The sequence below is a fragment of the Cetorhinus maximus genome, chromosome 18, assembly GCF_964194155.1.
Source record: "Cetorhinus maximus chromosome 18, sCetMax3.hap1.1, whole genome shotgun sequence".
Lineage (NCBI taxonomy): Eukaryota > Metazoa > Chordata > Chondrichthyes > Lamniformes > Cetorhinidae > Cetorhinus > Cetorhinus maximus.
In genome coordinates this window covers 9,823,966-9,851,959 of record NC_135896.1, presented here as the reverse complement: position 1 = coordinate 9,851,959, position 27,994 = coordinate 9,823,966, and the positions used below count along the sequence as shown (strand labels likewise).

The following is a 27,994-nucleotide window of genomic DNA, read 5'->3' as shown; positions in this document are numbered from 1 at the left end:
GAGTTGGCGGGGCTGGTTGACCTCTTCAGGGATGCTTTGAGGACATCCCTAAAGTGTGTTCTCCTGGGAGCCTCCTTCCACGGCTGAGCCCCAAGTAGAATAGTTGTTCCCAAAGCAACTGTATGTTAGTACATACCTGGCAGCAGTTTTGATAATAAATCTGGAAATAATTATTTCTGGACTTTTCAAAATCTGGTGCATGCAGAAAAGCAAACAATTACTGTGATTGAAGCCACATACTGTAATATTAGCAATGAACATGGTAATGCATTTGCTTTAAATTTCTTTTCCTGCTATTTTTGTAACTGTGTTAATTCCACTTATTTGAAGAAGGTTTAGGCTTTCATTTAAATGTCAGGCAAAAGAACTCCTTTCGAATGTATGATATATCCTCATATCGAGCAGAACTATTTCAACTCCCATTGTCTGTGGCAAGCAAAATCTGATCATTTCCAAAATGATCAGTCCCTCAGATTATTTTGCACTGTGTAAGCATAGGGGCTGCTGTCCATTCCTCATCTTCTGTAGGCGCAGGCTCTTGCTGGGCTTTGGTTCCATGGATGCCAGAGAACATTGGAACCTCAACCGAATGAGGCCAGTCTTCACAATTCTTTGTGTTGGACGTGAGTGTCACTAGTAAAGCCAGCATTTGTTGTCCATTCTTAATTCCCATTGAGTAGGTGGTGGTTGCCTGACTTTTGTTCAGCGGCTACAGGCCTGTGCGGTGAAGGTATTCCCTCAAGGCTGTCAGGCTGCAAGTTCCAGAAATTTATCCAGCGACACCGAAGAAGCAGTGATATACTGCCAAGACAGGATGGTGAGTGGCTTGGAGGGGAACTTGTAGGTGGTGGTGTTCCCATGCAGCTGCTGCCCTTGTCCTTCTAGGTGGTAGAGGACACAGGTTTGGAAAGTGCTGTCGAAGAAGCTTTGGTGAGTTGCTGCATTATATCTTGCACGCCACAGTGTGCCAGTGATTGAGGGAGTGAATGTTGAAGGTGGTGGACGGGCTGCTTTGTCCTGGATGGTACTAAGCTTCTTGAGTGTTGTGGGAGCTGCACTCATCCAGGCAAGTGGGGAGTATTCCATCACACTCCAGACTTGTGCCTTGTAGATGGTGGACAGGCTTTGGGGAGTCAGGAAGTGAGTTACCTATGGCAGAATTCCAGCCTCTGACCTGCTCATGTAGGCACAGTATTGATGTGTCTCATCCAGTTAAGTTTCTGGTAATGGTGAACTTCAGGATATTGATGGTCTGGGATTCACCTTGCATGGAAGTCGAACAATGAGTCCGAAAGAAAAAAAAGGATGTACTTGCATTCATATAGAGCCTTTCTGGACCTCAGGATGTTTCAAAATATTTTGTAGCCAATGAGGTACTTCTAGTGTGCAGTCCCAATTGTAATGTAAGAAATCCAGCGGAGAGTTTGTTCAGAGCAAGCTTCCACAAACAGCAATGTGAAAATGACCAGATAAACAGTTTTTGTGAGCTTGTTGAGCAATAAATATTAGCCAGGTCATCGGGAAAAACTGCCCTGCTCTTCTTTGGAATAGCGCTGTGGAATCTTTAAGCCCATCTGAGAGAGCAAATGAGGCCTTGGTTTAACATCTTCATCCAAAAGATGGCACTTCTGATAGTGCAGCACTCCTTCAGTACTGCTCTAGAGTGTCAGCCTCCATTTTGCCTTCAAGTGGAGTGGGCCTTGAACTCACAGCCATTGGTGAGAGTTTGGCCCTTTAATGCTGAAAAGCACCCGGACTGAATGCAATCCATTCCTCATCTGACACCACGGGTGTTTTCAAACATGGGTACTGACTGCTGGCCAAGAGTGGGACTTCTGGTTGATGTTTGTTCACTAATGTTGGTCGAGGACCAATTAGCAACACATTACCACCTTGGCTCAGATCTATTAGGGAGCTCAGGGGATCATCTGTTAACAAGCCTGAATTGTACCTGGGTTCCGGGGCATCGATGGTTGCTCCTCCTCCCGGGCTTTTAAAAAATTCTTTCATGGGATGCGGGCGTCGCTGGCTAAGTCAACATTTATTGTCCATCACTCATTGCCCTTGAGAAGGTGGTGGTGAGCTGCCTTCTTGCTGGAGTCCATGTGGTGTAGGTACACCCACAGCGCTGTTAGGGAGGGAGTTCCAAGAATTTGTCCCAGCGACAGTGAAGGAACGGCGATATATTCCCAAGTCAGGATGATGCGTGACTTGGAGGGGAACTTGCCGGCGGTGGTGTTCCCATGCATCTGCTGCCCCTGTCCTTTGAGGTGGTAGAGGTCGTGGGTTCAGAAGGTGCTGTCAAAGTGGCTAGATGAGTTGTCGCAGTTGCTTCCTTCAGTACCGGCAGTGGCCATTGCTCCTGGTGGTGTAGCTGGCTTCCGATTAGCTCTAAGAGGCAGGACGTCCTCCTGGAGAGGGATGGAACTCTCACCTCATAATAACTGTAGGCCCGGTGGTTGAAAAATTAATGTGGGGCGAGTTAGCCAGTGGGGCGAGCTTGCCCCTGACATTGAGGCTGGGATACAGGGAGCCCGCCCGCAGCATATAATCCAGCCGTATGCCTAAATTTATTAAGCCTGGAATCCCGTCTGCCTTTTTAACTGCTTTCTCAACCTGCCCCGCCACCTTCAACAATTTCGCCATAAATGAAAGTGCCCAACGTTGTGTAGCAGAGAAATTCTGTCTGAAGTTGTTCTGTGTAATTTAAATACACCAGCAGGCAGATAGTGAAATGGGAATTCAGGCTGCCACATGTGGAGGGGATTTGCCAGCTGTGGCCTGCTTTGCTCGCTCAGGTTTAAATATTGATGGTTCAAGCAGGAAAATCAGGAGCAGAGCTTCAAAGGACCGGTGACTCATTGGTGAAGAAAATAGGGCGACCGTCACTTAGAGACTTGTGAGCCTCTGTAAGTCTCCACTGCAGTTCTGCTCAGCCTGTACCAGACCAACTATAATAAAATGCCTTGAGGTTCCTCTTAAATGCAGTTCAAACCCATATCAGTGGACACTACACAACAGCACTATCGATCCATCAGATGCAGCAAGCCAAATAGTATACGGGTCTGCTGTTATGGCAGTGCCATTTTTCCTAAAAGATTTCCGAAATGCCTTTTGTATTTGACCAATACATCGAGAATGCTGTCTCATGAGGGGCTGTATAGCTTTAACAAGGCTCCGTGTGCCTCTGAGGGACAAGGCCTTCAGCTCACAAGCTCCTTCTTTTCCCTTCCTCCCAAGGCCAGGTGCTGGATCCGGACTGTCGTTATTAATTCCCACCCACTTGTAAAGACCGGGAGTTGGAGTTTCACCTTAGGGGTCCACGCTCAGTGTCCCTGATATTGTAAAAAGGCCCATCGAAACCTAAGAGAGAAAGGGATGGAATCTGTATTTGCATAGCACCTTTCATGAATCCAGGAGGTTCCGAAGGGCCTCGCAGTCAAAGAAGTATTTTCCTGAAGCGTAGCCACTTTTTGGGATGTAGGAAACTCAGCAGCCAACCTCTGCACAGTGAGGTCCCACAAGTAAAAGCTCCTGGGGCAGATTTGCATACTTTGGGTGTGCTGCTGCTGTTTAACATCGATATAGAAAGCACTTCGTAAAATCAGCCCTATGAAGGACAATGATAAATGATTATGAAAGAATTGAAAAACCAAAACTAGCAGCGAGATAAATGATGAGATAAGCTGTATTTCGTGATGTTGATTGAGGGATAACTATTGGCCAGGCGGGGGGGGGGGTGGGGGGGTGGGGTGGGGAACTCCCCTGCTGTTCCAAAAAAAATCATGGGCTTTTATGTCCACCTGAGAGGACAGGTGGCGATTCAGTTTGAACGTTTCAAACCGTAAGAAAGTACCTCCAACACTGCAGCACTCCTGCAGTGCTGAATTATGTGCTCGAGTTTCTTGTCCGGGGCTTGAAGCCGTAGGTTATATATCTCACACTGTAACGTAAATAAGACAGCATATAAGCATCTTAGGGGCAGGTCATCAACTCGCAAGCCAGCAGCAAATGTGTAAAGGCCTGAAATTAAACGCGCTCTGATCGGATTCGAGTTGTGTGAAGTTCCGCGCAGGTGCAGCTGCGTCAGTGGCGCAGCAGGAAAGCTGCACACGCCCTGTGGAGAAAACAGGTCACATTCCAATCGGGGGGAACCCCCGAGATAGCGCAGCGTATACGTGGGGCATGAGGTGCAGGGCTGTCTGAGTTCTCATTCTACTGAATGTAATGAACTGTTGTGTGATAATACAATGATCCTCCAACATTGTGACTGCCGAACTGCTTTCAAGTGGGACTCGAATTGTGGCTCAGTGTTCCTGTTTTCTCTCTGTATGCGAGATGCAGGTTAATTGAGGTGAGCTGGGGCACCTGATTCTAGCAAACACTGTTATGATATCAACTGCGCTCCAGAACAGGATAAATTATATAATGATTGAAAGTATGTCAGCCTGGATGCCAAGTAATTCTGTGAAGGGAAGATAATGATAGGGAACATGATAATTAAGACTCTTTGTTTTTTGCAATCAACCCTGTGACATTCCTTGTGAGGTCCTATCATCGTGGAAGCAAAGGTCCTGGTAAATTTGTCACTGTTGATTCTTAAAAGAGATATTGATGCCATGGTAACATGCCTTGCAAAAAAGGCTTCACTATGATTACACACATCAGGGGGCACAATGTGGCATCTGACCATATCTTGACGATGCAAATTTCATCTCTTTAAATTAAAAAAAAACAAGAAGTGTAAATTGTCCCTCTTAGCAGGTTTCATGTGAGTTGTTCAGGCTAGGGCGGGCGCAAGGTCAATTCCTGCGCTGTGTTGGGTTAGTTAATCTCAACTAAGGCAATGACCAACTAACCTAACAGCTTTTGAGTTAATAAGATCATAACAAATAAGAGCAGGAGTAGGCCTTTGGCCCCTCAAGCCTGCTCTGCCATTCCATGGCTGACCTGGTTGTGGCCATAACTCACCTTCCTGCCTGACCACTACCCCCATTACCTTTGGCTCTCTTGTAGATCAAGAATCTGTCTAACTCAACCTTGAACATATCCAATGTCCCAGCCTTCACTGTTCTCTGTGGAAGAAAAAAATTCCAAAGGTTAATGACTCTCTGGGAGAAGAAATTCCTCCTCATCACCATCTTAAATGGGAGACTCCATATTTTTAAACCGTGCCCCCAGTTCTAGATTCCCCTACAAGAAGAAACATCCTCTGTTATGAACACAACCGATGACCAAGACTTCAGAACCAGACTGCCTGTTGCAGCCCAAGACTTTTCTGGCTTGACTGGATGGCCGATTCAAACTGCATCTCCTCCCAGCCTAGAGCTGTTTCCAGGGGATCTTCCTAAAATAGCCAATGGCCAACAGTTATACCTACCGTAACTCTAAAATACCATTTTCCTGCTTTCATCTCAGATTCCATTGTTCTCACACCTCTTTGAAACTAAAATCTTTCATGTCTCTATTTTGCCTTTGCTTTCAGGTCAATAAAGTGTAATATACCCTCTTCTGTTACCTCTGGAACTCCTGCAAGAGGCAAACATGTTCCTTGAAACCTCTGACTTCCCTTTGATACTCAAACAAACTTTCAACTTATCTAAAAATGCAAATGTTAGGTCCAACCTATCCACTTGGACCTCAAGCCCATCTGGCTCGCTAATTCCCCTTTAGGGAAGGAAATCTGCCATCCTTACCTGGTCTAGCCTACATGTGACCCCAGACCCACAACATTTATCCCAACTCTTTGTTTCCTGTTAATTAGCCAATCCTCTCTCCATGCTAATATATCACCCCCAACACCAGGAGCTCTTACCTTATGTAGTAACCTTTTACACTTATCGAATGCCTTTCGGAAACCTAAATAGACAACATCTACTGGTTCTCCTTTATTCGCCCTGCTTGTTACATCCTCATAGGATGATTCCCTCAAGCGTGATTTCCCTTTCATAAAACTATGTTGACTCTGCTTGATTCTATTATGATTTTCTAAATGTCCGGCTGTTTAGTTTCTCAATAGTGAATTCCAGAATTTTCACAATTATAGAGTTAGGCTAATTAGCCTATAGTTTTTTTGGTTTCTGTCTCCCTCCTTTCTTGAATAGAGCTGTTACATTTGCTGTGAGTTAGTGCAGGGGAGAAGTAGGGGGTGTGCGTTACAGAAAGCATCAGGTGACATTAGGGCCATACTGCTAAATACCTTGTGACAATCAGCTGCTCTTCTGTAGTGGTTATCTCACTGGGTGAACGATCCAGAGAATGTGATTTCAGATCCCACCATGACGGTTTGAGAATTTGAATTAAATTAAATTGAATTCTATTAAAAATCAATAAAAGTGATCTTGAAGCTGTCAGATAATTGCTAAAACAAAAAGAACTGGTTTATTAGTGCCCTTTAGGGATGGAAACCTACCATCCTTCTGAATCTGGGCAAATATGTGACTCCAGTCGCTAACTAATATCCTTAACTCTTAACTGTCCATTGAAGTCATCTAGCAGTTGTATCAAATTGCTGTCACATAGGGTGGAATTTAATCCAGGTGACCGGAATCCCGCCCGCTAACTGGAGAGCCAGCGAGAGCCTCTTTTAGGGAAGGCCCAACATATTACGTGCCCATCAGGCACTTGAGTCGCGACTGTCAGGCCTTCCCTGGGATTATGGACCCCAGTGACAGAATCCTCACCACCCACACACGCCCCCTCTCCTGCCCCGCACCCCCCCCCCCCCCCCCCCCCCACCCCCCTCGACTCTGCCAATCAGAGCCTGGCAGCTCTCCATTGCAGGCAGTGCTACCAGGAGTGGTAGTAGCTGCTGGCAATATACCCACTAGAGGCCCAGAATCAATGAGGGACCTAAGGCCAAAGGTGAGTGAGGGCAGTGTGGGGGACATGGGAAAGTGAGGGAGAGGCTTTCAGCAACAACCAGCGCCCCCCCACCCGCTTCCAATCTTCCTTTCTCCAAGGCCGGGTCCCTCAGTCTTGCCTTTGACAAGGGTTTGCTTTTCAGGCTTCCCCCATGACGAATGACAAATATGGTTGAATACCAACAGCAGTGGGATGAGGCCCTTAAGTGAGCATTAATTGCCCACTTAATGACTTTGGTTAACATCTGAGCAGGAAGGCCGTCCAGGAACCTTTCCTCCCTGGACTGAATTGGGCTGAGGCAGGAAGGTGGCAGTGTCCCACCCACACACTCCTGCCCGATTAAATGCCCTCTGCCTCCAAACTCACCGCCAGGGGCACTAAATTCCACCCGCAGATTGCAACCGTTCAAGAAGAAGACCCTTCTCAAGTTGAATTAGGGATGGGCAATAAATTCGCAGTCTCGTCTGTGATGACCACATCCCAAGAATGAATAAAGCACTTGGACCGGACCCGAGCAGAAAATCAATGCTCTTCAGAAGAAACGGAAAAAAATACAAGAAAATGAGACTGCAGACATTTACATGGTTGAACCTAACTACTACCACATTCAACTACTAGCGTTTGCACTGTCTGTCACAGCGTATAATTCTTTCCGAAATGAAACAAACTCTTTGGGTGGTATTTAATGGAGGCAGCAAGTGACCGCTCGCTGGACAGCCGGCGAGAGCACTGTGTTGCCTCTTTCAGCGAAGCCCTGCTGAATTAAACGCTCGCTCAGGCACTTGACTGAACAGCGGTGGGATTTCCCAGGGATCAAAGACTCGGGGAGCAGAAGCCCCGCCTGCCAAGAGCTGCCAGCCAATCAGAGGCCAGCATCCCTATTGAACGGCAGTGTCACAGGGAGGCGCTGGCTGCTGCCAGGACGGCGCTCACCCCAAGGCCCAGGATCATCACTGGACCCCAGGCCAAAGGTGAGTGACCCACAGGAGGGGGGAGATCACAGGGAGAAGGGGAATGGGGTCAACGACACCCACCCACCCACCCAGAAGGAAAAAAACTGGAAAATAAGGACACTGGTCCAAACTGGTCTTGTATACCTTAAAATGGAACACCAGTAAAAACTGGGAAATAAGAGCACAGACCCGGACTGTTTTTTTTCCTTCTGGGCAAGGCCGAGGATTGTCACTGGACCCCAGGCCGCAGGTGAGTGACCACAATGATGGGGAGGGGTGGTGGGTAGATCACAGGGAGAAGGGAATGGGGTCAGCAGCACAGGCAGTGGGCACTGAGAGCCTTTGACCAGGGACCCTGCAAGCAAACGTGTCGAGGTTTACTTGTTCTGTCCCCTTCATAGCGAGCCCCCTGGGTTGCTGCCAGTGGTCGTGGGATGAGACCCTTAATTACCCACTCAAGAGCCCGCATTGATGGTGGGGTGGGAAGGCCATCCACCGGCTGCCTTGCCACAGAATTAGTTGGGGTGGAGGTGGGTGGTGGCGGGACCCCCCTCGCCATCCTCCTGCCTGCTTAAATGCCCTCTGCTACCAAACCCACCATGGGGGAGGGCATTAAATTCCACCCCTGTTGTAGGAACAGTGACATTTGGGGAAAAAAATTCAAATGCCGCATCTTAGTGGGACATCCACTTTTGTGTGAGTTTTTTTTGACTAATGTACAGTGCCACAGCCGTCTTCCTTCACTTCCACGTGATGTTATCAAGTTGAACATGACGCACGGTTTTCCTATTTTTCCAAAGTGTTTGACGATTTGTTTTACGAGTATCTCTTAAATAAGCATCAACAGGCATCGCATGGAGCTAAGGAGCTGAATCCGGATCAGCCACGATCTCATTGAAAGGTACGGGACATTGGGGATGAATGTCTAACTCCTGCTCCAATGTCCCGATAAGAAAGGTCATGTGAGAGATGGGGAGTGGGGGGAAAGGTGGGATGCACATGATAATTGAGCAATGCTTTATGCAATCAACACTTTTAGGGAATAAAAATCCGAGGAGGTTATATACCTGGTGTCCTCCAGCTTTCTTTGGCAAAATGCAATCTGCTTCAGTGACAATTGACTTGGCAGCTGCGATGCACTATTCATTGTACACGATGCACTTTCAGTCTTATTTTCATTTGGTTCTGCTTTTTGGGAGTGTGTAGATGAATGCAGTGCTTAAATCTTTCAATCCTTTCTCATTCAATCTTCAAGCTACTGACGGCGTGTATAGTATTTTACACAGGTTATTTGCCTATATTTAATTCATGGTTCCATGCAGCAAATAATCTACCTATTTCACATTTTTCATTTCCTTGTCTGCATTCCCTCAAAGGTAACCAGACGTACCTCGCTGCTAATCTGACAATTGCCCAGCGATCTTGACCCTGGTCCTCCCAAAACTGAATACCTGACCAATGAAGAATGCCAGCTCTGTTTTCTTGGAGACATTTTGGCCTGAGGTCACAGTCATTTTCCAAAGTCTTCTGATCACAACACTGGTGCATTTTTTTTTTTAGTATTGATCTGTAATCGTAGGCAAAGTGGGGAATTAAGTGCTGGTGCCAGAGAATATATAGTGAACGGCTCATGCTCTGTGCTCGTTACACTGTGAAATATGCAGCACTCGTTCTTGCCACAGGTTCATTTACTCAAAGTGTAAAGCCTCCCCAACAAGAATTCAGAGTGTTGACAACCTGTGTCCCACCAGACCACAACCAGACTGACTAGAATAATTCAGGTCTGGAAACGAGTTCGTTTTTTTTTCCCTGTTGACTTTATTTTGAGGAGCCACAAATATGCCACACATGAGGCTCAGTGAGGGTATTTTAACTAAAGAAAATAATAAATATTCCAGCATCAGACTCCATCCTCAGGAGCAACTTTATAATTCAACTGGTAGTAGGGTGGATTCTAGCTGTTTTGAATCAAAAACCAGTTCTGCCAATGTTAGGGAGAAATCAGGTTGAAAGAATGATTATTGCCGCATTGTTATTCAGCCATAGAAACTTACAGCATGGATTTCTGGCTGTTCGGCCCATCGTGCCTGTGCTGGTTCTTTGAAAGAGCAGTTGCATTTAATCCCACTCCTCTTTTTGACCGAAATCTTGATAGTTTTCAAGTCCTCCGAGTCCCCATCCAGTTCCCTTTTGAAATTGTTTTCGGAACCAGCTTCTACCACCTTTTTCATTCGGGCGTTCGAGATCCCAGCAAGTCCCTGAGGCAGCCTTGATAATGAACCATGTAGTCCACGAAGGACCATAGGCACCTCTTTCCATTAGAGAGATACAATTGGTTGTGCTTAGCTTGAGGGGCATCACTCTGCAACCATGGGGTAAGGTAAGGAAGCAGACGTCCATGAACTACCACAGCCAGTACAGGGATTGAACCTGCACTGTTGGTATCAATCTGCATCCCACACTAGCCAAAGCCAACTGAGTTAACCAACCATCCCTTGATCCTGTCTTACTAATAAAAGAGGTTTATAGAGCGCACATATGACGTGGTATCTCAGCAAGAGCTACAAGACAGACACAGGTGAGGAAGGCCATTTGACCTACTTAAGCTCATTCGTCCATCTCTTATTTATGTCCACAGTTTTTCATGCCAGTACCTAATGCCTTCAAGAGAGTTGGGGTAGTAAAAGAGGCATCTGATCATCAAATCGCTACTTTTTTTTGCAACTATGGCATACAGCTCCTTTAAATTAAGCTGTGAAAATGCTACATAAAACCAGTTCACTCTGAAATCTAGCTTTGACCCTTTGTGTCCATTTATCTGGTAAACTAATTTCGATATTCGAAATTGTGTCACTGTGCTACATGCTGTTCTGTTGCTATATATTGTATATAATGTACTTATATTTTCCAATACAGGAGGTTTAACAAAATGTCCTTGGAGGGAATGTTGTTCACAACCTAACCTGGTTAGGCTTGTAGCTTTGCGTATACTCCTGTGTACGAGTGTGAGTTTGTGTGTGTGTGTGTGTTTTGAAATATTCTATGCACATGTGGAACCAAACTCCTTCCAGAGCAGAGGGGTCATATTCTGTCTTGTTTCCAGCTCCCATTGACTATCTGTTCTTTTCTATCTCCCCCTCCAAGGTCCCAGCACAACCTGCCAAGAAGACTCCTGCACGAACTACGGGATCTGCATCCAGCAATGGGAGGGGTACACGTGCGACTGCTCCATGACCTCGTACAGTGGCAGTCAATGCAATGACCGTGAGTAATTGGTTCCATTTGCTTCCATTTTTCCCCTTTACTGTGTGCCTTTGAGTAATGTGTCCCCAATGCCAAGGGTCCTCCTTGGTTGTTATAACAGGAGGCGTGGGGAAGATAAATCCTAGGCCTGAGGCCTTGTAAGTGCTTGTGGTTGAAGAAAGAAAATGAGGGGTTTATCCAACATTTATTTTTGCTTGGTGGTTCACTGGTTAGCTGTGTTTGTCATGCACTAACCTTGTCATTAACCTGCTTGAAGCAAACCGGCTGAGAGTGTGTACAAAGCATCCGCTAAGCAGTTTTACCTAAACATATCAAGCAATGTGCTGCCAAAAGAAATGAGAATTCTCTGCTTGAAGTGCAAGTTTCTTGGATATTGTAGTTAAGTCTATGCCGCCAATCCATTAGACACTTTTGAGGAAAGCTGGAAGGGGCAGGCTGCACCACTGTCTGTTGCTCTAAGAGGATGGCGGGGGGTTGAAATATCCACCTGCCATACCACCTTTGGATAAAGGAAGTGTTCGCACAGCATCTTAGCAAAGAGCTCAGGAAAATTGGATAAACCAGTCTCTGCTAATCCAGTGGGGCTAATTGGCACCTGAAATAGGATAGAAAGCTTCTATTGCTTCAATCTGAAATTTGGAGGAAAGGCACACATGTGAAACGTTAGCCCACTTTTCTCTTTTGGAGTGCTGATGGACTTAAAGTAACAAAAATAATTACAATATGCAAACATGCCCTTTGATGGGGAACCAGTCCCAACTAATGTTTATCCATCAAAGAAGCAGTGGTACAATTCCCAACATGTCCTCCTTGCTCCCATATCCTTTCATGCTGTTTTCCACCAAGCATCTATCTAAGCTATTAAAATTGAAATGGGCCGGAATTTTACCAGGCCTTGGAGACAGGCTGGGAGGAGGGAGGGCTTGTAAAATGGCAGCGGGAGGCATCGAGAGGGAAGCCCAATGTCTTTCTGCTGACGCAGAATATTCCCAAAAGTGGGGAACACCAGAGGGTTCGGCCACCCGCTGACTGACTGACTGGAGGATTGGCGGCCTATTAACCTCCACTTCCTGCTCCCACCTGCATTTAAAGTGGTAACGGGGCATGTGGGGAGACCGCCAGGTATATCGAGGCACTTCCCAATGACCACCTGGAGGGGGGTGGGAGGACTCTTTCTTGCTGGCTGCTCTGTGGCCCAGGGTGGCGTGGCTCTGCGGTCCTGCAACGCCACTGGAGGGCCCACCTTCTGATCACCGGAAGCTTCCTACCTTGCCCTGGCACATTAAAAGACTTTCTTACCTACCTATCTATTGGGTGCTACTTCTCTTGTAGTCACACTTAAACATTGATTGGTTTCTACACAGGCAATATTCTAGGTTACGAAGGTACAAATGTTCTCCACACCTACACTCTGATAGCCCCAGCAGTTTTTGTGGTAAAGAAAACTCCAATGGTCCGGTAATTTGAATGACACAATTGAACTAAGCAGCTCGGGGAGGTTGTTTTAGTGACTTATCTATTTTCTGTCATATTTATTACACCTGTGAGGGAAAGGAAAGTCAAAATTCTAACAACTTGGTGTAGGCTGCAGGGCAAAGACTGAACTTTAAAAAAAAGTGTTGCAGAAATGGCAATTTTTTCTTTGTTCAGATATTAATAATATCCATGACTGGGACAGGGGCAATCCACCAGTTGTTGCTTTGGGTACTAGTTGCAGGCTTCCCTGCCTTGGCTGTTGATCAAAGGCTAGGTTTGGATCCAGATTTGAGCTCTAAGTCCATTCGCACTCTGAATGCTTCCTCCTCATGGCTACACCAGATAACCCACGCATTTTTCTCATTACCAGCCCAACTACCAACCAGAGTTACAATGGGCCTGGATTCCAGACCGTCCATTTGAGAGATTGCAACAGTTGGTTAAAACAGGTGGATATTCACAATGCCCCATGAATCTTTGTTACGTTATTATTGCATATACTTGTCCAGTTTTAATTAAGCATGTTGGAAAATGTTGCTACACACTATGGTTTAAGCACACAAGGATTTCACTTCCGCCCTTGCCTTTGATGAAGGAAGAGGAAACGTCAAACCTTTCGCAGGTACGTCCTGTTCAGGACCTATTCATTGGAAGAGGTTTAAAGTGTTGTTAAGGCCAGGCTGAGATAAACTCACTGTTCTCAGTTGTTGAAAAAGATATTGAAAGCTGCTGCGCTGTGCTAGAGTTTAAATAAGTTGGCCTGGTTGCTTTTTGCTCTGGAGATAGCTCTAACGATTTCATCAGCTAAGAGATCTTCACCCTGTTTTAAACAGCACTCGCTGGTAATGATTACCACAGGATGATCAGAAAAAAAAACCCAGATGTGATTGGAATGTATTTTAGTTTGAATGACATTTCAGCAGAGGCTGCTACACCAACCTGGTCATGATCACTGTGTATGAGAATGGGTCAGGATTTTGTTTGAGTTCAGATTCCAAAGACTTGGTTGGAATTCCACTTGGCTCCCTCTTAAAGGTATTTGCTACAAGTTCCTCTATCCATTGTTTTACCTCATTAAAGTGACAAACACGTGCTTCTTTCTTACACTGACCTACATGATTTCAGCTCATAAGCTTTATAATGTCTGACCCGTGCGAGGATTTCTCATCTCTCTCCCCTCTGTGTAGTGATTGTAGCATCGTGCTCAGTGTGGATGGTGTTACTGTTATTGTTATTGACGCTATATTGTCCTGTTGGTTGGATGTTCATTGAGAAATCGAAAGGTGGTGATCTATCAGCTGGAATAAAGAACATCTTGATGATGCCTAAAGGTAGAATGCTTTTTCGGAGACATCTGCAATGTTTGCCCACCAGGTCAATGGGAAAAGAGCGATGATGAGGTCCTTAGAATAACCCCTTTGGATGCTAAGGCAAATGTGTCAAAGTAATTACATGCACAGAGATCTTGTCAAGCATAAGTCTTTATTTCCTCAGAGTGCCGTGTCTATATAGCATGTGTCAGCATATGTAGAGGCAAAGCAACTGCAGAATCACACGCAGACCCGCGTTCACTCGATCAAACTTTTTTTATACTCTTTTATCGGCGAATCAAAATAACGATCAAAACCCGCTAAACCAATCAACATCATACAACCAAAACCCCACTATCAAATTATGAAGCTGCTGCATACACAGGGTCTCAAGTTGCTTGGCTTCAATTCTACGAACTGCATACTCTCCCATCCCTTACGCCATCTGGCTTTCACCGTTTGGCCCTCTTATTGGGCAGTTGTGGCTACACCATAAAACATATCGCTGTACCAAGGAAATGTAACATTCCTAAACCTTGTGTGGCACCCATTATCCTGTCTCCCATTGGATAATGGCCCTTGTTTATGTTCTTAACCGCATTCGAAGGTGCTTGACCTTGGTACCTAGTAAATTAAGCACTTCTCTATCTCTGGCCGTGTGTGTTTATTAACCATCCTTAGCTTGTTCCCTGGGTTCTATTAACCCTTTCCCAGCCTAAATGTCGAATGCCATCTAACTACCCTCGTAGCCTAGCTTGCCCATCTCGCATCCCCCAACAGATGGGGTAGTGTTCGGACACTTAATTTAGGTCTAGGTATATTTTGACAGAGAACGATGAGAGGGAGAGACAGAGAAAATCAGGGCCATTCATACTTTGCCTCTGGTGTGCATTAGAGAGTACTGCAGTGAGAGAGATTTGGAAAAAGGTTTACTACGCCCCCCCCCCCCTCATTTCATCAGGAAAAATAGACGTTGAACAAAACACAAATGGAGAAGGTGAACTTTAGAAAGGGGAAGAGGACAAGAAGTCAGACCTGCAAATGTTGAATATATTCTAACACCCATTTATGTTTTTAGCATTTATATAGGGTAAGAAATATTTCCAAAACAGTACTTGCATTAAGGTGTCAGGGCGAATAAGAATTTGCCCCATTTGCTGGATGTTCATTGAGGAATAGAACATGTGAACCATTTCCGTTTGTTGGGGTAGAGGATGTGTTGACTGGAACAGTTGCAGTTCCTGTGCGACACAGGCTGAAAGGGAATGTTCAGATGCATCTGTTTCTTCAGGATTTCCCTGGACCACCCAGCTAGGAGAGCGTGGGCAGTGATGTTCTGCCCACTCTCCAACAGAGGTAGACCAATAGCCCATAACTTTCCCTGTGGCATTCACCCAACTGGACCCAGTGGGAACTGGTGGCAGAACAGGAATCGTGCAGGAAAGGTGAGCTTGAACCAAACTCCCATTACCCCACACCTCTCGCACTTTATGCCAATGTAATTTGATTTGAATGATCGTACGCCTTCACATGCCTCGAGTACCTCCAGTCATGGTGAAATCAGAAATGCTGCGGATTCTCTATGAGTAAACAGATAAAATACTGTGTCGTTTTCAGTATTTGGCTTGTGTGAAATCAGCTCTCGAATGATTACACCCATAAACGAACAAAGAGGGAAAAAGAATCATATGGAAAGTCTTTTTTTTTAAAAAACTGCTTACGTAGAGTTCAAACTAATCTAGCTTTGAAATATGCTATTTGAAGTGTTGCAGCCAGAATTCCCATTGTTATTCACCAGCACTCCAGCAGTCTGTATCAGGCCTGATTTATTTACGTGTCTATTCTATGCCATATACTTATCACATTTGTGCGTGACAGCATCAGTGGGAAAAATAAATCATATTGCCGATACATTGACAGCGAAATTCCTGCAACAGCAAAAATGCTCTTCAAAATTCTGTATTTTCCATGCAGGGATAGGGGCGGAGTGCATGGAAGTGAGAAATGAAATGACTCACAAAGTGGAAAGAGAAGTCACCAGCTTATTGTTCTGACCTCCCAGTGTGAACCAATGCTTAGCTTTACAACGTGACCCCTGTGTAGTTGTGGACACTTATGATGTGCCACACCCCCCAGAGTCACAGTGGAAGTAAAGCATGGGAGCATGAATGCACAACATGGGGGTTAACTAGTCCAGGATAGGAACCCGCAGAGTCCCCTCAAATTTCTAACTGGAATCAGGTTTGAGTGCACAGTGTCTCAGGAACACTGCATTCTGTATTTTGCTTCATTTGTTGACTTGTTAACACGCCACTTGTGTTGCTGAAACCTCATAAGAAACATTGATCTGAACTTTTCTCCTACTTGTGTCTGACACAATCATTCAGACGTTAAGACTGGTGTTTCCCGGGATAATGATTCACACACACACACACACACACACACACACACAACACTGGTTGAAATTCAGGGGAATGGTAAGGGCGAACTATAATTATTGTTCAAAGTATCAACCATGACTCTGAGGTGAAGTTGGCGAGAAGGTCCCTTGTTAAAATAGATGAAGCTGTCCTGGATGAAGCAGGTGGCCCCTCTCCATTTCTAATAGCTCAAGAGCAGGCTGGAATGAAAGTAGGGAATTCAAACAGGATGAGCCCATTTGAGTTGGACATTTATTTTTAAATGTACCGTCTGTGCTGGAATTCAGATTGAAAGCTTAGCCCAAGCTCTGTCATTGGTGGTTTAGCCCTCTGTTCTCTGAAACAGCAGGGATACTGAACAATTGAATCTAATAATTGAGTAACGAATCAGGTATGTGCATTTACAAAGACCAACAGTTGTTTCTTCACTTGGAAGTCGCCTGGGAGTGACTCATGAGAGCATCTTTGATTGAATGAATGAAAGACAATTGAAATGGCAGCACACGTAAGGTAAGGAACACTGTACAGAGCTAACAATTCTCCACCAATCAACGTCTGCATATCTATAGACATAGAGTTAATGGAGGTAAATATTTTGGGCTTCATCACATGATCAGTAATCTGACATAGCGGATTGTTGTTAAGTCTTTTCCACCTTCACCTTGGGCTCCATAGAATGTGGGGAAATCACTGCCCCATCCAGGTGATTAAGACAAAAATATACTCTGATATTTCCTTTAGAGTCTGTGCACACAACACCTCTGTAAATCTTCAGCTACTCGGCGCTTCACTCTGATTACGGGTCATTTGCACTTAGCCTGGAGCTGACAGGTTTGGCAATGTGGCTATAGAGAAACCATCCTAGCGTTAATTTTGGCGTGTGTGTGTGTGTTGTGTGTGTGTTGTGTGTTGTGTGTTGTGTGTGTGTGTGTTGTGTGTAAATGTAAGTAATTTTGGAAAACTGAGAGAACAAGGATGGTTGAGAATAGAGTCCATCCATTCACAACACAGCCTCATCCTTCCTTGTCTGACAGACTAACTTGCTTCTCAGGACATCTCATGAATAAGGAACGCCAAGCAATGAGACTTCGTAAAACAATTAACCTGCTGCCTGACCCCTGCTGGAATCACACAGGTGCTGATATTTTTTAAAAGAAAGCGGTTGAAAAATATCACTCCTCGAGGTTGCTTTAGGCTTTTCAGTCCAGAAAAAGGAGATTTCAAAGATAAAATTGTAAATGACATGAAAAAAATGGAACATGGCTTCGAATTAAATTGTGATAATGGAACAGTGGGGGCACGGGTTCAAATTGGCGGAAGGCAAATGTAAGATGTCAGGGAGTTCTTCACCGAAAGCTTGATCAACATGCGGAAAGGGTCCTCAGGTAGAGTAAATGCCATGGGATCATTTAAGAAAGAGCTGACTGGGGGAACAATAGCTATTTTTCTGGATGGATGAAAGGAGGATTAACTGCTTGGCCTTCCTCACTCATTTGTATCTTGAGAAATGAAGTGTTTCTGTATTACAAAATCATCAGATAATTGCAGAAAGGGAAGGCCACCAGGCCCCATCTTAACATTCGTTTCAAAAGACCCGAAAACCTTACTGTAGCTTCTAAACGTCTGTCCCCATTTTCTCTTTTCTGCATAAAAGATTATTTGGGAAGATTGCTGTACTCTGTACTCAATTTACTAGAATGAAACTTTTGTCCGTTTCTCAAGTATTGCTTTCCAGGGCATGTTGTGAGCAGGGAGGTCATTAACAGAGCAAAGGCACTGCTTAATGTAGAGGTGCCAATGCTGATGATGCCTGACTACAAAATAATGCGCGTCGATCATTTTGGGTGGGGACGGATGCATGGAAAGGGAAGAGTCTATAAATGTAAAACCACACGAAGTCCTGCTGGTGGCTTTTACTTTGCATGGCTCTAGGGGAAGGATTTTTCTCTGTTTGGGTGGGCGCGCGCCCGACTCGAATGAGAGTAAAATAATGCGTGACGACGTCGGGCAAGTGTCCCGACGTCACCGCGCACACTCGCGATATTTCACTCGGCAGGCGCTCATGCGAGGCGGCGCTGCACCCACCGATAATTAGGAGGCCTATTAAGGCCCTAAATCGATTCATTAAATCGGATTTTTTTGCTGCCTGCGCAATTGTTCGGTTGAACTTTTTATGAAACCTCACCACAGGCGGGATGAGGTTTCCAACAGGAATTAAAAATAAAATAAAAATGTTCACATCTCACTTATAATACGTCCCTGCTCATGTGACAGAGCCACAAGAAGGAACATGTTCACCTTATTTTTTTTAAATCTTTATTTGTAATGTTATAAATCTTCAGCTCCCCGAGGCAGCCGTGTGCCTTCAGGGAGCTTTCGGTCCGTGCGCATGCACAAACGTCTGCATTCGCCCGCCTCCTGTCCCCACCTCAGCAATGATCAGCATTGCAGCGCGCGTTTCACGCTGGCTGTCCGTTGATTGGCCAGCCAGAGCGAAATCGTGGTCAGGGCCCAATCACGGGCGGTGGTCAGTTTCATGCCCGCCCGACGAGGAACAAATTGAGCCCTAGGTGATGCAATCTTCTCTGGCCAGCTGCAATGCATTGCGTCGGAATAATGCCCTATCACTCACCTGCTCACCAATTTCCTCACCTTTGCTTCCTCCTTTTCCAAAGCCACTGCCTCGCAGCAGAGATTGCTATAGCGTGGGTGAAGCTCGAGAAGCTGCGGGCTCCGATGAAAGGTCACAGACCTGAAACGTTAACTCTGTTTCTCTCGCCGCAGAGGCTGCCAGACTTGCTGGGTATTTCCAACACTTCCTGTTTTTATCCCAGAGAAACTGGTTTGTTCTCCTGAGATACAGTATAATTCAAAATTACATAGGGTTCTGTTAGAGTAAATAGGGAGAAATTATTTCCCTTGGCAGGAAGACCGGCAACCAGATGACACAGATTTAAGATAACTGGCAAAAGAACTAAAGGGAAGATGAAAAATGTTTCAATAGTGAGTTATGATGATCTAGTACGCACTGCCTGAAAGTGTGGTGGAAGCAAATTCAATACTAATTTTCAAAAAAGAATTGGATATGTACTTGAAAAGGGAAAAGAGGTTACTGAGATTGACAGTGCGAGGGAGCTGAATTAACATTCATTGACCGACAGCTGGAGCTGTGCATGGTAATTGGACTCTGCCACAGTACATTAACTCCTCCACATTTGTTAACTGATGATGTTCTTAGCAACTTACAGCTTAAATGAAAGTTTTCAATACATCGACAGAACCAAATATTTCCTCCAATTTCCTCTGCATTATCTCTTGTTGGGGTTGATTTCTTGGGTCGCAGCCATTGTCAAGCATGTTGTCGTCTTATCTCATTTTGTTAACAAGTTGTTGTGATCTCGAATGCACTGCCTGAAAGGATGGTAGAGGTGGATTTAATAGTAACTTTCAAAAGCGAATTGATACATGGTTGAGCAGGAAGAAAAAAAAAACAGGGCTTTAGGAAAGAGTAGGGAGGGGGGCTAATCAGATAGCTCTTTCAATGAGCTGGCATAGGCACAATGGCCTTATTCAGTGCTGCATGATTCTATGATTTCACAACTCTCTATAAAGTCACGGTCCACCCAAGACTTGGAAACGAAGGGTTGTTGTTCCAACAGCTGCCTTCCACTGCTCTACAGGATACAAGAGTTGTCTATCATCTAATAAACAAATCTCTTGCATCTTTAGCCTCCATATTCTCACTCTATTGTAAACTGTCTTGTCTTTTTCTTTTACTCTATACTCAGCGCTCCCCTGAATTTGCTTTAGACATTCCTTTTAATTTCCAAGTGCACTATTCTAGTTAACCATCCTCCTTCACTGCGCAGAAATTGGGTTTCACTGCACGGCACAACCTCCTACGCCCACTCTTTCTTTCCGAGGACTTCTGTAGTCTGGAAAGTCAAGCTAGGCACCACTTCAATCAGTTCTGCCGGATTCGTCTTCGCTTTTGTTGGCCCCCTACTGTGTGGCTTTGGCCCTTTGTAGTGGTTTAGCGAAAACAACAGAAAACATGATGGCAAAGTGTCACAGTGAATGGCACACATCTTACTCTTTCACCAATTACATCTGCGTGGGCTTTTTCCCTTTCAGTGTCTCATTGCACCTTAAATATTGCTTTGGGAGCCGACCATTTAAAGTGATGGGGAAAGTAGAGCTCCGTGTGGAGAGCAGGCCTTAAGCTCATCTAAATTACTTCCTGGAAGCTGTGACAAAATAGGACTAACTGCCAACCAAGTTATAAACAGTTAAACTAACACCTGGACTGCCAATGTGAGGTCATCTACTAAATGACCATGCTTTCCTCTATTTGCTCATTTCTGTTCTACAAACAAAAGTCAGCCTTTGACTAGAAGTAGCAGGATATGTTTCTCTTTAGCTCTGGTAAAACTAACCTTAAGAAAACAATAATTATACATTTAACGTACATTCTGAACAAAAAAAAAAATGAGTGAAAAATAAGCCTTTCTGCTTAAATCCTCCTGAGAGCATTTGATTCTTTGCTGTAATTAAACTGTCTCGCCCTTGATGAATCTGTACAAAACAAGCTGTGAAGTTGCTGTCAGTTATGGGTGGCATGCCTACCTATTATTCTAGCAAGGATTACGTGAAATTGTTGGAGTTTTTATTAATTTAACAAACGTTAGTGCAAGCTGAGTAGAATTGGTATCTGGTTTCCTAAATGCAAAGTTACCAAGTGCACAGAAACAGCCCAACAGGTCCATCCTGGTGTTTGTGATCCAGTTGCACCTCCTCCCATCTCTCTTTATCTCATCCCATCAATATTATCCTTCTATCCCATTCTTCCTCATATGGTTACCTAGTCTCCCCTTGAATGCTTCAATGCTATTTGCCTCAACTACTCCCTGTCGGAGCGAGCTCCACATTCTGACCGCCCTCTGGGTAAAGGAGTTTCTCCTGAATTCCCTATTGAATTTACTCGTGACCATCAGATATTAATGGCCCCTGGTCCTGGTGTCTCACACAAGTGGAAACATCTTCTTTACATCCGCCCTACCAAACCCTTTCATAAACTTCAGGATCTGATCAGGTTATCCTTCACTCTCCTCTTTCCTAAAGAAAATATGCCCAACCTGTTTTCTCTTTTTTGATAGGTATAATCTCTCTGTATAATTCTAGTAATTTTTCTTTTGCACCAACTCCAGTGCTTCTGTATCCTTTTTATAATAAAATGAGAACTGTTCACAGTATTCCAATTGTGGCCTAATAGGTACAGTTTGCAATAAGATGAAGGGAGCTTTGTTCTCACAATGCAGCTTAGATGGTGAACCTTAGCTTCAGGATTCCTTTTAGTGTACCCCGTACTAACTTATTTTATTTTGGTTCTTGGAACAGCAATCTCCATGTATTGCATTTCCCATTGCGATATGTCAAACATCAACTTGCATTTACATAGCACCTTTTTAATGCAACGAAAATGTCTGACGGTGCCTCATGGAATTGTCAAACAAAATTTGATACCAAGTGACATAAGGAGTTATTAGGACAGGTGACTGTCACATAGGTAGATCTTAAGGCACATCTTAAAGGAGGAGAGAGGAATAGGGATATGGACAGGTTTATGGAGAATTCCAAAGCTTTAAGAGTCCAGGCGGTGGAAAGCATGGCCTGTAGTGGTGAAGTGATTAAAACTGGTGTTGCTTAAGAAGGCAGAATTGGAGGGGTACAGAGATCGCATAGAACTAGAAGAGATTGCAGAGATAGGGAGAGGTGATACCATGAAGGGATTTGAAAAGATTTGGGCGAGTTCAAGTTTATGGAGGATGGAAGATGAGATGTTGGCCAGGAAAGCACCAGCCAAGTCTTGAAGTAACAAGAGGCAGAGTTGGGGGGAAGGGGATGTTCGGCGATAGATGAGCGAAGGTGGGAGCAGAGCTGGGAGATGTCAGAGACGTGGTAGTAAGTGATCTTGGTGATGGAGTGGATATGTGATCAAGGTCCTATCTAAGCATGACCTGGCCCAGCTGCGATGTTCTCCACAAGTAACAAGCCTTGTTGTTATCTGTTGTCTCGGCACGTATGAAGAGTGGCCTTTTGTTTGAGTTATCAGAGGGCTGTTGTTGGGCAATCAATACCCCTGCCTAAGTCAGTGCCTTTAAGGAAGAAAACTGGGAAGGTTAAAAACATAAACAAAAGGCAAGTTAATGGGGCAAGACTATTTCTCCTAGTGGGACAGTCCAGAACAAGAGGGCCTAACCTTACAGTTAGACCTCGGAGATTCAGGGGCGATGTCAGGAGAAACTTCTTCACACACACAAGGTAGTGGAAATTTGTAACTCACTCCCACAAAACACTGTTGAGTCTGGGTGGGGAGCGAATTGAAAATATCAAAACTGAGATTGATAGATTTTTGTTCAGCCAGGGTATCAGGGGTTACAGAACTGAGTTGGGTAAATGGAGTTAAGATACAGATCAACCGTGACCTGATTTGGTAGCAGATCAGGCTTGGGAGGCCTGAAATAAAAACAAAGCGCTGAAAAATCTCAGCAGGTCCGGCAGCATCTGTGGAGAGAGAAACAGAGTTAACACTGTGAGTCCGATATGTCCCTTCCTTGGAGCTCCTTCAGAGACCTGCTCTTGTTCCTAAGACTCCTGCTTTAAAAGGATTACTAAGTTTAGAACATCCTCACATATTCTTTGGAATATTGTAACATATCCTTTTAAAAGAAAATGAAAAGTAACTAATGAATAAAGTAACATTGAGACTCCTGTTTAAAGTGATAACAAATGTGCGTATGAGTTGAACGAACCTTATCAAATTAACTGAAGCAGGCAACACAAGTCTAACTGCAAATTGCCAACAATATTAACATTTTAACAAGGCCTCTGAATACAATAAGTTATGTGATTTGTTATGATTCAGGTTGTCTTTATTCACAGTCATTGCAGCTTCCAGAGACAGTTCTTGACCTTCTACAATCTGATATATATAACAGATAAAAGCAAAATGCTGCGGATGCTGGAAGTCTGAAACAAAAACAAAAATAGCTGGAAAAACTCAGCAGGTCTGACAGCATCTGTGGAGAGGAAGACAGAGTTAACGTTTCGAGTCCGTATGACTTCTTCAGAACAGCAGAGCCATACAGACTCGAAACATTAACTCTGTCTTCCTCTCCACAGATGCTGTCAGACCTGCTGAGTTTTTCCAGCTATTTTTGTTTTTGTTTCTGAAATAAATAACCTTGTTCCTGGAGTGAAAGGGCCAGTGTGACATAGGATTGATAATAAACCTTTTTTAACCATAATTCCTTGTAAATATATTCACGGTATGTCCTTGTCTACTTGGATAAGGAGGTAAGCACATTCCTGTTGAACTGGTTAAACAAGCGAGTCAAATTTACTGTTAGAAAAAAAAATACACTGAAGCAAAATTTGACGGGCAGATATTTAATGATTAATACTTACAACCATTTTCTGAAACAAAAGTAAAAAGTATTTGAATTCTTGGAGTACTTTTCAAAATGTTATTCTTACTTGATTTAGTTTGGAAATATACTTGGCTTGAATGAGCCATAGAATGGGGGAGCTAATAACAGATATTGCTCCTCCATGTAGCTTTTCACACTTTAGATCAAAGCAAGATTTTTTTTACAATAGGTAGAGTCTTTTAAGAAATCTCAAATTCTTTCTCAGCAGACCAGGGATAAAATTGATTAATTTTGGCATAAGCATCATGGATTAAATGGCCTCCTTTGGTGTTTTATCATTCTATCAAGATACTATTGCCTGAGTGGATGGAGAACTAACGGTTGCCTGAGTAGCTCTGGCCTTGATGTAAACTCTTTGGAATTTCTCTCTGCCACAACAGCCTCTTCAATGGCTGTGGAACCACAGATTATTAACCCCTATCAGTCCTGGATTAATGTTGTTTAATTGCTCGATGCATTGGTCCAAGGCCTAAGGCAAAGGAAATCCTAGTAGCTGGAGCTCCATTTAGCATCATAAGACTCATATGTAAAGGCTTGAGGGTTCGTTCAGCAATCCTGTGCTGCCAGCATGGAGCCTCTCTCAATAGGAGTCAGTATTATATTACTTAGCCCTATTTCCTGCTCTGTAGTCCTGTGAGACTACACGGTGGGAGTGTAGACCAGCTAAATTTGCTTTGTAATACGGAAATAATGTGACACAGGATGGAGTCTGCATTGGTTTATAGGATGCCTGTTTGTTCTATTTTCACTATTTTTTCTGACCTTGTTCACTGTATCCATGATCAGATGCTGTAACAATTTTAAGTGCCTCCACAAAATGTAATTAAATCAGAGATCTCTAGAGGAAAACTGTATCATATACTGAGATAAATTGAAGTACTGTAGTGGTAACCAAAGGCAAATCTCGTTGAGACCTTAGTCTTTCCATGCTTCCTGTCACCTTGGAGAGCACTGCCTAATGCTGCTGAGTCCATGCTGAGTTAACTTATCTCGGATGTGTCAATGACTTCAATGACCTTGGGTTACAGAAACGTTTCAAATTTTTCCTTATCTCTGTAACCTCTTCCAGCCCTAAAACCCTCCAAGATCTTTGTGCTCCTCCAATTCTAGCCTGTTATTCAGCCACAAATTTCATGGTCCATCTTTGGCGGCCATGCGCCTCCACATGTACACACGTACACACACTCACACACACACACACACACACACTCTCAGACACACACACACACTCAGACACACACACATACTCAGACACACACAGACACAGACACACACACACTCTCAGACACACGCACACAGACACAGACACACACACACACACACACACACACCCTCTCAGACACACACACATACTCAGACACACACACACACAGAGATACACACACACAGACACACACACACACACACTCAGGCACACAGACTCTCACACACACAAACACACAGACTCTCACACACAAACACACACGCATTCACATTCACATGCACACACACACACGTACACTCTCTCAACTCTCACACATTCACACACCTTTCTATCTCTCTCTCTCTTCCTTTAAGATGCGTTTAACCCTTTTTCTTTGACCAAGGTTTTGGTCATCTGTTCTAGTCTCCTCATGTGACCCGGTGTCAACATTTGGCTTATACCATTCCTGTGAAGCACCTTGGGGTGTTTTACTTTGGAATGCCAGTACCAATCATCTTAACTAGAAAGATAAAGAAACTACTTGCATTTATATATCAGTGTGCAGATTGGATGAAAAACAGTTGGATGCTAAGTAAAGCTGCAACCTGCTATGCATGCCCTTACAATAGGACTGGAATGGACAGGGGAGAGATGATAGGGATGGTTCCCCTTTCTTGCAACTCTTGACTGACCAAAGACAGAGTTTTTTTTTTAAGAAGTGTTTTAACCCCTGAGTGCTGTAACTGTCAGCAATAGGCAGGTTTTCTCGTAAGTTTATTATTCAACACCCGAATATACACATGACTACACCCGCTCTCACACGCATAGCGATAGCCACACACTGAAGAAATGTTATAGTGGATCAAGGTGCAACAGTGAAACCCTGTAGTGAAGCCCTGCTGCTACTCCTCAGGTGGAGAGATCCAGGCCAACCCGAGTCTCTGTCTACTGATGTTTCATAGTCAGGGTCCTTTTTCCGTCGCTGGTCTATGTCTTTCTTTCTCTGTCTGAGAAGAACATGCCTCATTAAATCTCCTTGTCAGAAACCTACGCCCAGATTTTCCTCCCCAGGTCAGCTTCACCAGGTCGGGAGATTTCCCGACTCAGCGAGCCCGACCTTGCAAAATGTCCACCCGCGGGTCGAATTTTCGGCTGGCGGGGGTGGGGTGGGTGCGGGGGGGTGGGGCTCTGAAACAGGAGTCGGGGGCAGGTGACCCCTGCACGAGTGCGGAGGCTGCCGGGTGCAGAGGCGGGCTGGACGTCAGGCCTGCCTCTGTGCCCCAGCGCTATGTTTAAATAAATCAAAAATAACAATTAAAAAAAGCCCTCCTGAGCTCACCCCCACCCCACACAATCCCTATGCCCCATCCATGCCCTCCCACTCACACCCACATGGCCCCCATGCCAACATAGTGCCAACTCATTGTCTCCACCTACCACCCTTTGCCCTGACCTCCTCCTTGTCAGCCCATCTAGAATCTGTCTTATGGAGGTAAGTGAGGAGGAGAGGCGGAGAGGTGTTGGGAGGAAATCCTAGAGTTTAGGACCTAGGCAACTGAAGGCACGACCACCAATGATGAAGGGATTATAATTCCCAGTAAAGCCCCAGAGCCAGTGAAAATGCTGAGTTATGATTGCTAACAGGTCATTTGCAGCACCCAAGGCAGATCTAACTGTGCACATCAGAGCTGACTCCGTGTCGAACGCCACGTATCCTAAAATTGAGAGATCAGAGAGTCATTGCAAAAACACAATGTGAAGCTGATCTCCCTTAATTGTTAAGAACCTTTGTTGATAGAATTTCATTTCCAGAAGGGATGAATTTTCTAACCAGATGTGTGAACAGATTTTTAAGTCCTACCTCCAATAAACCACTTTGCCGACTGTATATGCATTAACCCTCACACCTGTTAACTCTCACTGTGTATCCATTAACCCTCACACCTCTAAACTCTCACTGTATATCCATTAACCCTCACACCTCTAAACTCTCACTGTGTATCCATTAACCCTCACACCTCTAAACTCTCACCGTGTATCCATTAACCCTCACACCTGTAAACTCTCACTGTGTATCCATTAACCCTCACACCTCTAAACTCTCACCGTGTATCCATTAACCCTCACACCTCTAAACTCTCACCGTGTATCCATTAACCCTCACACCTCTAAACTCTCACTGTGTATCCATTAACCCTCACACCTCTAAACTCTCACCGTGTATCCATTAACCGTCACCCCTGTAAACCCTCACTGTGTGTCCATTAACCCTCACACCTCTAAACTCTCACTGTGTATCCATTAACCCTCACACCTCTAAACTCTCACTGTGTATCCATTAACCCTCACACCTCAAACTCTCACTGTGTATCCATTAACCCTCACACTTCTAAACTCTCACTGTGTGTCCATTAACCCTCACACCTGTAAACTCCCACTCTAAAGTCACAAAACCTACTGTTTTGCAAACTGCCGCTATAACCATATAGCTCCCTCACTGAATCAAATCCTATTTTAAATGTACGGAGTAAGAATCTGTGATAAAGTACATTGCACTTTGCCTCTGGAAATGAATCGGGTCAATGGAGCTATCATTTGCTCATCTATATTGTTTTAAAGCCACTTATATGTCAGCTAAGGGAATCAAGGCAAATTGCATGGGGATAGGCTGGGAAAGTGGAGCTGAGAGAAAATCAGCCCTGATCTTATTGAATGGCGAAGCAGACTCGAAGGGCTTAGTACCCTACTTCTAATTCGTATGTTCATATGGTTTGTATGCTTTCCTGTGTTATATTCTTACGTTCTTTGTTTAGCCTATAGGGTTGGTCAGAAGGCTGTGAGCTGGGAGCTTCATGCCTGGAGATGAGAGCATCAGTTGGCTGATGCTTCTGAGGGCGTGTTGTTGGAGGTACCTGCGTTAAAGGTGTAATGAGGAGCCAGCGGGATTGGTATTGTGGTAGGATAATGCAAATGTCCCAAAGGGCTCTCCTATTTGAATGCACCTAATTAATAAACTACCATAAATCGTGGCATG

The 27,994-nt window shown here is 44.5% G+C and overlaps 1 protein-coding gene across 2 annotated transcripts in view; it reads left to right on the top strand.

Annotated features, from left to right (window-relative positions):
* nrxn3a (neurexin 3a) overlaps window positions 1-27,994 on the top strand; it is a 1,687,706-nt gene that overhangs the window by 741,556 nt on the left and 918,156 nt on the right. For both annotated transcript variants that reach the window (XM_078562069.1, XM_078562067.1), the window contains exon 14: window positions 10,962-11,081. In XM_078562069.1, coding sequence (XP_078418195.1) covers window positions 10,962-11,081 — 120 coding nt within the window. The remainder of the gene's footprint in view (window positions 1-10,961; window positions 11,082-27,994) is intronic.